The sequence below is a fragment of the Callorhinchus milii genome, unplaced genomic scaffold (assembly GCF_018977255.1).
Source record: "Callorhinchus milii isolate IMCB2004 unplaced genomic scaffold, IMCB_Cmil_1.0 Scaffold7, whole genome shotgun sequence".
In the NCBI taxonomy this organism is placed as follows: Eukaryota; Metazoa; Chordata; class Chondrichthyes; order Chimaeriformes; family Callorhinchidae; genus Callorhinchus; species Callorhinchus milii.
The window spans coordinates 3645644-3658199 of NW_024704748.1; the positions used below are offsets into that span (position 1 = coordinate 3645644).

At 41.7% G+C, this 12556-nt stretch overlaps 1 protein-coding gene across 1 annotated transcript in view; it reads left to right on the plus strand.

Moving 5' to 3' along the window:
* Positions 1-358: 358 nt before the first annotated feature.
* gpam (glycerol-3-phosphate acyltransferase, mitochondrial) overlaps positions 359-12556 on the plus strand; it is a 30365-nt gene continuing 18167 nt past the window's right edge. The window contains exons 1-7 of the mRNA XM_007903609.2: positions 359-481; positions 2162-2284; positions 3194-3267; positions 4472-4585; positions 5174-5323; positions 6414-6513; positions 11264-11397. Of these exons, the coding sequence (XP_007901800.1) occupies positions 383-481; positions 2162-2284; positions 3194-3267; positions 4472-4585; positions 5174-5323; positions 6414-6513; positions 11264-11397 (794 nt within the window). The 5' untranslated portion in view covers positions 359-382. The remainder of the gene's footprint in view (positions 482-2161; positions 2285-3193; positions 3268-4471; positions 4586-5173; positions 5324-6413; positions 6514-11263; positions 11398-12556) is intronic.

Sequence of the window (12556 nt, forward strand, 5' to 3'; positions counted from 1 at the left end):
AGGCTCGAGGGGCTGAATGGGCTACTCCTGTTTCTGTGTTTCTGAATTCGCTTCCTTCCAAATTTCTATGTAAATCTCTTCCTCCAGTATCCCACTGTATTGTTGTCTGAAATATTGTAATCGCTGACATGCACCATTGTGGTGCCTCGTACATTCTTTGCTGTGGCACAGTTCACAAACCACTGCTAAAGAGTCCACTGGAGTCCTCTTCCTGGTGAAATAAATGAAGGAACTAAATTGCTCTAAAGTCCACAAGAAATTATTTTAATAATATTTTGCGGTGTTTTTTTTCCCTTTGTTTCAATCCCCAGACGTTGCTTTGTATTTCATTTTGCTTTGTCTCGATTCGCAGAGCTTGTGCGTGTCCGCGGTCTGAGGAGGCATGACGGAGCCGGCACTGACAACCGCAGGGGAGGGTGTTTATTTATCCAACTCCAGAGAACAGCATGGCAACGGAGGAAAGCACAGCGGTGATGAACTGGTGAGCCAAGGCAAAGCTGAAATCAATCTTGTCAGATTTAGGCGTAACTTTGTTTTCCCAGCTTAAAATCGGAGGATACAAAACATGCCATTTGCTCCAATGAGTCTGCGCACCTCTCTTTTCGCCACATGGCCCACTTGATCGAAACACATGTTCCATTACATGTGCGTAAAATCCCATTACATTTTAATAATAATAATAATTATTGCGTTTGATATATCGCCTTATCACGTCTTCGAGACGTCTCAAAGCGCTTCACAGAATAGACTGTAAAGTGAATAGACTGTATTTTGTAGGCGAAACGCGGCAGCTAATTGCCCACAAACGGGTGTGGGTTGAGTGACCAAATTGTTTGTGTGTGTGTGTGTGTGTGTGTCTGTATGTATGAATTATTTTTAATATTACTCTGTTGGAAAAAATCTATCGAATTCCAATTTCGGAAATAAAATTAACTCTGCCTGAATAAGAGATTTGTGATTGAGATTTCCACTTTTGTGTGTGAAGATTGTTTTTTCTATTTTCCGCTTTAATCATTTGGTCATTGTCTTAAATTTACGCAAGTGAAACATGACATACAGAAATATTGACACAAAGCATAAACTGTAATGTAGAGTTTAAGTAAACATTTGAGGATTATCTTTGGATAGAAAACATTCTGTGTAAATAATATGAAATGATAATAATCCTTCCATTTGATATAGCGCCTTATGACATCGTTGAGAGGTCTCAAAGCGCTTCACACAATATATTGTAAAGTGAATTAAATGTGTATTTTGTGGACAAAACTCAGCAATCAACTGTGCACAGCAAAGTCCCATTAAACAGTTGTGGTTTGAGTGACCAATTTTCTTTTTGGGGGAATTATTACCCCCGGAAAGCCAATTGACTAACAGCCAGATTCCTACTTAATGGTGGGTAAAGAGAGGCGTGTGGATTAAGGAAACTTGCCTAAGGTTTCGCCCTGACTGGGAATCGAACCAAGGTCCTCTCACTTGCGAGTCGACCACGCTAACCACTACGCTAACGGATTCCAGATTGAGCGTGCAGTGTTTGCAGACGCTGATTTTAACATTGTTGCATGCTGGCACCTTTTTGACATCGGTCGTAACTCACAAACATTCTTTGTTCTACTCTGATGCAGTACTCTGAATACAGATTGTTGTTTGTTGCCAGTTTTATAACAAGTTATACTGCAAAAGCAATGACCCTGCTCCCTCTGACCAACTTACGACTAAGCCTCTTTGGATGAAAAAAGCACCCTTTGTTCAATCATACATAAGCGTTAAAGAAAAGTAACCAGATCAGCTAAACAACGTGCAGAAAGGTTTTGGTTTTTGATCAGACTGGTGTCTGACACATGCGGAAACCCATCACGTGCTTAAAGAGTCTCCAAACCAACCTGAGAATTCCCTGCATCCCACCTACACATGGACATCCCAGATAAATTGTTGGAATGGAATGCGCTCTCTCTCTCCCTGGAGGGTCGCCTCCTGCTCACCTAATTCCGGAGAGTAATAGATGCGGGTTGGCAAGAGCCAGGGTTTGGGGTAAATGCCAGAGTCTCACCAGCTTTTTCTTTTGTCGCGATTTCACTTCGAAGCCCTAAAGGCTGTTTCAGTTTGCGATCTAATTCTGGCCAGTGCTCGCTCACGCCTCCTGTGCTGTTGTGATCTCTTCCAGGTGGAGAACTGCCGGAGTTTGGCCGTGTTTCGATCTGCTGCTGCCATCGGGCGGGAGTCGTTACTGAGCAGAAAGCGTCCGTTTGTGGGAAGATGTTGCCACGTGTGTTCTCCATTGAGCAGGGTAACTAAAACAAGGCACTGCAATACAATACGTCAATAAAACAATCGAAAGTAAAAGATTGCAACAATCAAAGACACTAAGTAGAAGAGAAATAAAAGATTATAGCAGGACAGAAGGCATGAGGGAGGAGAGATAGTCAATATTAAGATTATCTGACCATACTAATTGTGCTTTATAATACTTAAGTACTGAAGTTATTGATAAATTTGATTCACATTTTCGAAACTGAGGTGGATACATATTTGTTAGGATAGGCTATCAAGGGATACTGAGCAAGGGCAGGTAATTGGAGTTGAAGTACAGATCAGCCATGATCTTATAGAATGGCGGAACAGGCTTGAGGGGCTGAATGGCCTCCTCCTGTTTCTGTGTTTCTAAATTTGATTCCTTCGTTTAATGGCGGTGCTCAATTGATTTCATAAGAACAAAGCTGGACATTTGTGAGACTTAATCCTGCTGATGTAATGAGTTAGTTTTTTTCATGCAAAGCTACACAATTGGGTCAAACTTCTTAGCTTTGGGTGAAAACATTTTGCTGGTTTATAAGTTGACCCTTCTCAGTGACATGAGGTTAGAAATGAGATTTCCTAATGCCAAAGACTGCACATTTACTGACCTTCGGAGAATTGCTCCTAGCATTCTTGTCGACGACAATAATAACAATAATCTTTGGATCTGATATAGCGTCTTATCATGTTGTTGAGACGTCTCAAATTGTTTCACAGGATATACTGTAAAGTGTAGTGACTGTGTACTTTGTGGGCGAGACATTGACAGTTCTGCAAGGGTGGGAAGAAAGAATCCAGAAGAGTTTAGAAGCAGAAATGTACAGAAGATGTTCTTGCGCTTGAACAAACACCCTCTGTCATGCAGAAAACTGACTTCAATATCTTTCTTTCCTCATACTAGGAAAAGTTCTTCAATGCTAGTATCCCTTCCTTGGGTCTGCGGAATGTGATCTATATCAATGAAACTCACACCAGGTATGATGAATTTATGACAGAGAAAGAAATGCACAATGTCAAGTTAGTTTTTTTTATTTAATCAACAAAATGATATCAAAACCATCTTATAATCCAAGCACTTACAGCTGATCAGGAGACTGTTACTGGTGACTTCTCGGCAAAATAATGTGTTCCAATTTCAAAATTTGTTGGATCAAGCTTTCCGAAGTTTATGTAAGAATGTGCTGAATGGAGACTGACTTCAATATTAACACAATGCCTTCTGTGAAAAACTTTGTAAGTAATATAGCCATTGTGATTTACTGGGTTTACTTTTGATGTGTGAGGCGATATGAAAATGGTTCTGTGCCCCTTTTTAATGCACATCCAGGTAATTTGTAACAGCTTGTGCAGCGAGCTGGGTTGAGTACGATAAACTGTGACCTGAAGTACTGAGAGGTGTTGGCTCGGTCACCTTTTTTCAGACCTAATGTCACAACACAGCAAATCTAGTTGGCGAATATTGTTGTTATAGAGGCTGTTGGGCATAGAACATGTCGGCAAACTGAAGAAAATTGTATATTTTTGGTTCGCGGAAGGAATTTAAAATAAGCTTTGTACACAATTTGTACTTCAATTACCTGATATGGTTTTGTAGAGCAAATCTTCCCCCACCCACCCCACCCCTCAAGGTCTTTGACTTATGCTGGGGGAGGGGTTATGGTTCTACAGGAGCTGGATATCCACTGATAATGCCATTTCTGTGTGTGAGAACTGACTGTGTTTTGGTTGGAGTAGATCATAGCTGAGCCTTGTTATGTCCCTACACTCGAACACGCTCCCTCTTTCAGGAGCGGAAAGCTGGTTGATTTTCATTGGTAGCAATAGTGCTTCCTTGACTGAGATCAACTCGCTCAGGACACCATCAGGACTTAAACCTGGCAACTTCTTGCTCTACTTTGCTCAGATATTGACTGGATAAACTGGACATCTGGACAGGGTGTGTTTGTGGGGTGGGGGTGGAGGGCGGGTGGTGGGGGAGTTCTTTGTTAAAAGAGGCAAATGATTTAAAAAGGAATGCGGGCAGCTAATGCTTATTTTTCTCTTTAGAAAAAATTATAATTCTTTGAGGCAGAAAATGAAACATTTGGGTTGGGCTCAAAGTGGAAACGGATGGACGCAGAGCTCTGGTACATTGAAGTGCTGATTTGGGATATTTACAGTGTCTGAATTTGCTCACTAGGTACCGAGGGTGGCTGGCACGGCGTCTCTGCTATGTGCTATTTGTTCAAGACCGCGATGTACATCGTGATATGTTTCCAAGGAACGTGATTGAAAATGTTTTAAATAACACCAGGTACAGCAACACTTCTCATACTTTTGCGGCGTTTCAATAATCCCGTTAATAATGCATTTGATGTAATGGTTTATCATGTCGTCAAGACATCTGAAGCTCTTCACAGGATTTACTGTAATAGGTACTGACTTTGTATTTCGTAAGCAAACACGGCAGCCATTTTGTTGCACAGCAATGAATTGAATGACCAATTTTTAAAAAAATTCTGAGATATTATTATCTCTTTTCGAGTAGTACCAATGGGATCTTTAACCTGAGCAAGGACCTTGGTTTAGCATCTCATTCGAAGCTCAGCTCCTCTGACAATGAGGCGGACTCCCAGTGTCAGCCATGATTGTGTTCTCAAATTCCCGACCTGGGGCTTGAATCCACAACCTTCTGATTGAGAGACGACCAATTTGACGCAGGCTGACACCGAGGATCTATATCCTGTGGTTCCTTAAAGTAACATCTCATTGTATTTAATAATTTGTCCGAAACATTTGAAGCTTATTCCCACAATATTTTATTGAAGCCAAGGTATGTTGATGAATGAATGAATTAATTATCTGCATGTTTATTCATTACGTTTCTGAATCTGTTGACCAGAGTGCAGAAGGCCATTGTGGAGACGGTGGTTCAAAGGATGCCTGTGGAATGCATTGTGCAGCCCGACTCGAAAGCTTTGTGTAAAGAGAAACGAAAAGCTCGGGGAGTCCTTCAGCAAATGGTGTCCAACATCTCGCCAGCCATAATCCGGTAATGATTCACACCACAGACTTCTGTATCCAAATTTCAGCTATAGTTAGGATTAGATTGTAGAGTTTCAGGAACATTGTACGAATGAGCCACCAAATAGACACAAAGTGGTCGAACAAAGTGTTCTCTGCTTTGTCCATTGGATGACTCTGGTATTTTCCTTTGATCTGTAGTTTGTTATTGTATTATTCCTTTTGCCCCTCTCCACTGAGGGAAGGGAGAAAAGAGAGAGAAGAACGGAAAATTATCCCTATAGAAACTCAGGTCTCGCTCTTTGACGCTGTCTGAGGACGTCCCAAGGCCCAACAGGGATCAAGGCCACTTTCAGTCAGTATCAAGTCTTGGCCCCTCATCTTGTTGCTGCTAATGAAATTTGCGTCACTGATGGGTTGTTTTATTTCTCTTTAACCGTAACCACGGTTTCTCCTCTGAAACTTCACTCGATAAAGCCAAGGTCGCACTGATTACAAATGGAGCTAATTGTACAAAAATACAATGCAGTCCAAACATATGACGGGAACTAGAGACTGGAGGGAGAAGCTAGCCCCAATCAGATTGTTCACTGTTTGTGCTTTCCCTGAGAGAAAGCAAATAGATCAATAGCTAACTTGCTGAGAGTTGCTCAAGATTTGACAAAACCCGCACGTCAAAGGTACTTTGTGGCACTTTCTGTATAGGTTGTATTCCATCTTCCCTGCAATAAAAAAAATAAGTCTACCGAAGGGGGAGATAGTCTCTAGTCTCTTACTTACCTTTCTACCTGTAGAGTCCTGTAGCTTAGTGGTTGGCGCACTCGGCTCACAAGCGAGAGAACCTGGGTTCGATTCCCGGGAAGGGCAAGTTTCCTTGCACCACGCCCTGTTTATCTAGCAGTAAGTAGTTAGTCGATTGGCAGATCGCTTTTGCGGGAGTAATAATCCCTTAAAAAAAATAATAATAATTTGGTCACTGTAAAGTATAATGACTACGTATTTTGTTGGCGAAATGCGGCAGCCATTTGCGCACGGCAGTGTCCCACGGTCGTGGATTGGGTGACCAAATTACTATATCAAATGCAAGGATTATTATAGCTTTCATTTTGTGTTCTCAGGCTGACGGGTTGGGTGCTGCTTAAGCTGTTCAATGGTTTCTTTTGGAGCATTCAGATACACAAAGGGCAACTGGAAATGGTGAAGAAAGCTGCTTCCGAGGTAAGCCACACAGGCAGGTTAATGTCAGGATTGGCCGTGTTAATGTTACGGACGCAAATGGGTTAGGTATTGCCTGTTTATGATTAGGAATTTAAAAAATATATAATCCTTGTATTTGATTTAGCGCCTTATGTATTTTTTTGTGGTCAGCCGTGTGTCTGATACATGCTGAAACCCATTCCCATGTTTAAGAGTACCTAAACCAAGCTGAGATTTCCACCTACACATGGAAATCCCAGAGACTTGATTGTTGGAATGGAATGTGCAGTGTTAACAGGAGCTGAGTGGGATGACTCCCTGCCCCCAGTGACTGATCTGCCCGTCAGAGTCCTGCCGATGAGCCAGGCCGGGCTGTGCAGTCATCAGCAATGCCCTGGAATACTGTGGACCCGCCTGGCTCAGGAACCGGATTAGAGACCACGACTGAGACCGCCACAGAGGACTGGCTCGACGCCGACGTTCCATTGCAAGGCATGTCAGCTGGAAGCCAGTCCAGCTCAGAGGAGGATGTGTTGATGAATGCGCTTCAGAGAGTTTTAGTCGTTGTAATGATTGTGTACATGCAGGCGAACAGCTGGGTTAAGGTAAGGAGTGGGAAGCAAAGGGTTCATCTGCTCTCTGCTTTAGATCAATTTGATCAATGATTGATAAGGAAGGTGTCAGCAAATGAATGGACGCCTGATGGGAGAAAAAGGGATCAATATTTTAACCGAGGTAAGGAGCAGAGATTAGATAATGTCTGAATTGTAGTGGCATTGAAAGTCTATGGTTCCTGAAATGAGAGTTAAACTTTTATTTTGGGGGTGCGGATGAAGATTAATATTTATGAGATAACAATATACTAAGTGCCTCAGGAGCTCTAGAACTGAAGCTTTGTGGGTGTCTCCTCTGGCTTTTTGCCGTTCATTTAACAGAGAAACAATCAACATTTATCCTATGCACTTTCAGGTCAACATCATTGGGCAGGAAATGAAACTGGACTCGCATTCTCCCCAGTGTCACAGACACTGTTGCAGATGTCCCTATAGCCTTAGCCAGATCCGACTGTCCAGCACCTTGGGACGTCCTCCCGACGTGAAAGGCGCTCTATAAATGCAATCGTGTTGTTGGTGTTTTAGTAAATTTTTCCGTTTCAAATCTATATCCAATTCCCTTATGAAAGTTAGTATAAAATCTGCTTCCAACACCCTTTCAGGCAGTGCATTCCAGATCTTAACAACTCTCTGCGTTAAAAGTTCTCATCTCCCCTCTGGTTCTTTTGCCAATTATCTGAAAAATATAATCACATGGCATCACTCAATGAATACCAATCCCATAAATCTTAGTTTAAGATTACTTTTCAATAGTATAGAATTGACTACTGCTACACAACTGGTTATAAAAAGTAATCATAATAACAATGGTCTACCAATGTTATTTCAGTTGCTTGAGTGTGGCAGAACGAATGGCAAACTGGGTTAACCCAAATACTGTGCAGTGATAATCTGAAAAGCTTCAGACATTTCTAAGTCATAAGCATTAGGGAAGCTTAGACTTTCTCACGAGTGAGAGGGATAATAATAATAATCCTTGCAATTCTATAGCACCTTATCACGTCTTCGAGCATCTCAAAGCGTCTAATGTGTATGTTTCAAAGGGATAGAATTTAATTCAATGACCTCTGTTATTTGGAGACCAAAATAGACTTTCTTCTGGCTAATGATTTCCCTTCCTTCTTCTAAAGATGCTGAACCTGGCTGGTTTATTATACTATTGTGTATTGTGCATTTTCGATCATAAAATACTCAATCAATCAATCCATTTTATAGCATATTCTGTGAAGCGCTTTGAGATAATAATAATAACAATAATAATCCTTGCATTTGATATAGCACTTTTCACGTTTTCTTAAAGCGCTTCACAGAATAGACTGTAAAGTGAATTGACTGTATATTTGTGGGCGAAACGCGGCTGCCAATTGCGCACAGCAATGTCCCACAAACAGTCGTGGATTGAAAATGACCAATTTATTATTGTTTTGGGTTTTGGAGGGATTATTATTAGGCGTGTGGAGTAAGGAAATTTACCCAAGGTTTCGCCCTGCCTGGAATTAAACCCGGGTGTCTCGCTTGCAAGGCGAGTGCTCTAACCACTGAACTAAAGGACTCCATGACATGATGAGGTGCTATATCGAATGCAAGGATTACTATCTATGGGCGCTGCAAGCTCTCTGGTATCTCTCTCACTTAATATTCTTTCTTCGCCTACAAATTCAGTCACTGAACTTTACAGTAAATACTGTTAAGCACTTTGAGACATTTTGACTGCACGATGAGGTGCTTTATCAAATGCAAGGATTATCGTTATTGTTAATAGTAATATAATTATTATTCACGTGCAAGGCTACACAAGTGAAGGCTAGACTGTAGCCCAGCCGAGCCCGATTCTGTTCCCTCACAATGCCCACATACAGGCACCGTCTATCAGGGATTGCTGGGTCAAGAACTGGAAACCTGGTTGATTTTTCACCCCCCCCCCCACAATTTATTCCAGGGATAATGTTACCAATTGTTGACAACAGCTGAGAACAGACAGCTTCCCACAGTTCAAGCCTGGGACTTTCTAGATGTGTACGGTTCAGTTTCACCTCTAGGGAGCAGTTTTACTGACTGAGTCATGGTGGAAGGGGTGGGGGTTGTGGGTGGAGATGAAGACGGTTTGACATTTGACTTGAGATCGTCTGTTGTTTAAATGGGATTGTCCTTGCATTGTTGTGAATTGATACAGCGGCATGTCGAAAGGTAAGCCAAGAAAGTCTCGCGAAACTACAAAGAAGAAATGCAACCACCTCAGTTAACATCACCCAGTGGAGCGGTGCTTTAAGAGAACGAAAGAGCTTTTACAGCAACTCTTTGTGCTCGCTCTGTGGGAGAACGCAAAATGTTCAATGATTCATTTGGAGAAGATGATTTTTGTCCCACTCCTGTTAAATACATTTTCCATTTATTTACACAGCAACAATCGGGGAGATATGCGCTCAGCCAGTTAGGATATGCAGAATTGATGTTTGTTAATTGGTGACTGAAAACGAGAGTGTCGGAGAATGATTTAGAGAGGTGGGCTGTAACCTGACTTGTGCAGATAATGTCATAAGCACAGCTTCGGTTTATAAACGTCACCTGAAATCTCCCAAGAATAGATTAACCTTGAGCTTGCTGTTGTCTTTGTACAAGGCATTTACTTTGTTCACCAGGGAGTTTCTGATCTGTTTTTCTGGCAGTGATGGATCACGCGCGCCGTATATTTCATGCACGAGTGATCATATTCGTGAATTTTAATTTATTTCTAGTTAGCAAGGTTTCCATAGTCAGGGCTGTCTCCCAATTTTAACTCATTCTTTCCAGCATCTCAGTGAGGTAAGATCGTAAGAGCGAGAGCTGTTAATGGTCTGGGATGCACTGCCTGAAAGGGTGGTAGAGGCAGATTCAATAACGACTTTCAAAAGGGAATTGGATAGATACTTGAAAAGTACAAATTTGCAAGGCTACAGAAAGAGCGGGGGAGTGGGACTAATTGGGTCGCTCTTCCAAAGAGCCAGCACAGGCACGATGGGCTGAATGGCCTCCTTCTGTGCTGTAATATTCTATGATTCTTTTTAAGAAAATGTGGAATGAGAATAGGCTGCTTGGCCCTTCAAGCTTGCCCCTTTCACAGGCATACAAACACCTAGCTCCCTCAGCCTTACCTCCTGGCAGAAAATGCTGCCTGGATATTTCCTGATTTCCAAAGGTATACAAGGGTAAACTCCGGAGCATTCATCCACATCTTCACTAACCAACACTGGCCTCATTCCCATCACTGACAACATTGCACTTTGCTCCCAATGGTCTTAGCATCAGTAACTGTTGTGGAGTATTTGTTTAACTCTTGTCTGTAACTTGTATCCTCCAATATTTTCACGTAGTTATTCTTGCTGTGTGTTTAGGAGCTAATAATCATCGTAACATCACCAAGTTTCATAGGGATTCTGTTCGTTACTGTTTTGTGAGGGAGGCGGAAACATTCTTCTAATCTCTGTTGCTGTGCAACACTTCTTACTTTTAAATGTAATCAATCCACGACTGTTTGTAGGAAACTGCTGTGCGCAATTGGCTGCCGCGTTTCGCCCACAAAATATCCAGTCGATTCACTTTAAAGTGTATCCTGTGAAGCACTTTGATATGTCTCGAAGACGCAATAAGGTGCTATATCAAATACAAGGATTATGATTATATTATTATAATTTCACATTGAGGGAAAAAAATGATGAGTGGCCTATACAGTATAGATGTAACCAAATTGTTATATTTGGATCCAATTTGTTGTCCCCTTTTTTAAGTAGAAGTAATGGAAAAAAAGTGAGCAATGCAAGGAAAAAATTGTTTTAAATAATAGTCAATTCTCTTCACAGTACATTCTGTGAAGCGCTTTGAGACGTCTCAACGACATGATAAGGCCCTATATCAAATGCGAGGATTATTATTGAATAGTTTAGTGTATTTTGGATTTATGAATCTTTTCGCCCGCAAATTACACAGTCAATTCACTTTACAGTGTATTCTGTGAAGCGCTTTGAGACGTCTCAAAGACTTTATAAGGAGCTATATCAAATACAAGGATTATTATATGACAATGTTTGGTCTTATTTGTGAGTTTGTATTATGGCAGTTTCTCCTGATTCAGTTATTTCTGCTGCTATTGACTTTGCATCCCTCCCTCTCTCTCTTCGCAGAATGCTCCACTGGTCTTTCTACCTGTACACAAATCACACATCGACTACCTGCTGCTCACTTTCATTCTCTTCTGTCATAACATCAAAGCACCGCACATCGCAGCTGGAAATAACCTGAATCTCCCCATTTTCAGGTGAGTGCAAAATACTATCTCTCTCACACACACACACACACACACACATAGTTCTGTGCGCTACTGAAAATAAGCTTGTTAGGAACAACAAAGCTATTGATTTTGCGCATCTAAATATTTCATCAGTATTAAGCACAGGATTAATGGGAAGTCTAGGTAGGGTATTTGCACCTTCTGATTTGCCTGACTGTATTCCCTTGGCATCGTGATTGCTCGTTAAACTATTTCATGTCATTTTCTCTTTCCGATGGGGCTTTAATTTGACTTTGCTCATTCTTGTATTAAAAAAATCAAACGGGCCAGCAAATGTTGCCATGGTTCGCAACAAATGTCCTAGTGCCTCTGAATATACTAAAGGTATTTAATGTACAATATAATCCAAGAGATTCAGAGACCCATTGGTACAACACACTGACGGTTTCAACTCTGGAACCCGTGTTTGAAATGCAGCCCAGACTGATCGAATCATAGAATATTACTGCACAGAAGGAGGCCATTCAGCCCATCGTGCCTGTGCCGACTCTTTGGAAGAGCTACCCAATTAGTCCCACTATTTCCCCATACCCCTGCAAATGTTTGCTTTTCAAGTATCTATCCAATTCCCTTTTGAAAGTTGTTATTGAATCTGTTTCCACCAGCCTTTCAGGCAGAGCGTTCCAAACCGTAACAATTCACTGTAATAAAAAAAATTCTCCTCATCTCCCCTCTGGTTCGTTTGCCATGGGATCAGTCTCCTCACTCTGCTGGCTGTGAGGGCTCTATAGAGGGTGTGTTCAGTTTGTGTCGGGCACACGGGAGCTGGAGTAAGAAATTGCCTGTGATCTCCTGGCCAAGTTGGTGCTGAATTGTTCTGTCTCATTCAGACAAGGCCACGAGGGGGTGATTTCTGTGGGAAATGGAAGTGACACTGTATAGTGTGGCTGCTAGCCTGAGGTTCAGATTACTTCACGATCTTAGGGCAAAAGGGAAGTGACTTTACTTTGTGTCTGGCTCAGATTGCAATTGGCTTGGGACTGCAGATGCTGATATTGGATACAAAAACACAATGGGTGTTTCTTTTGCCAAGCACTTACGTTCCTCATTTTGACGAGCACAAAACAAAATGCAAATCCTCAGTGGTTATTAGGTACCAAGGCTGCTTTTTGTGCAGAGGGCGAAG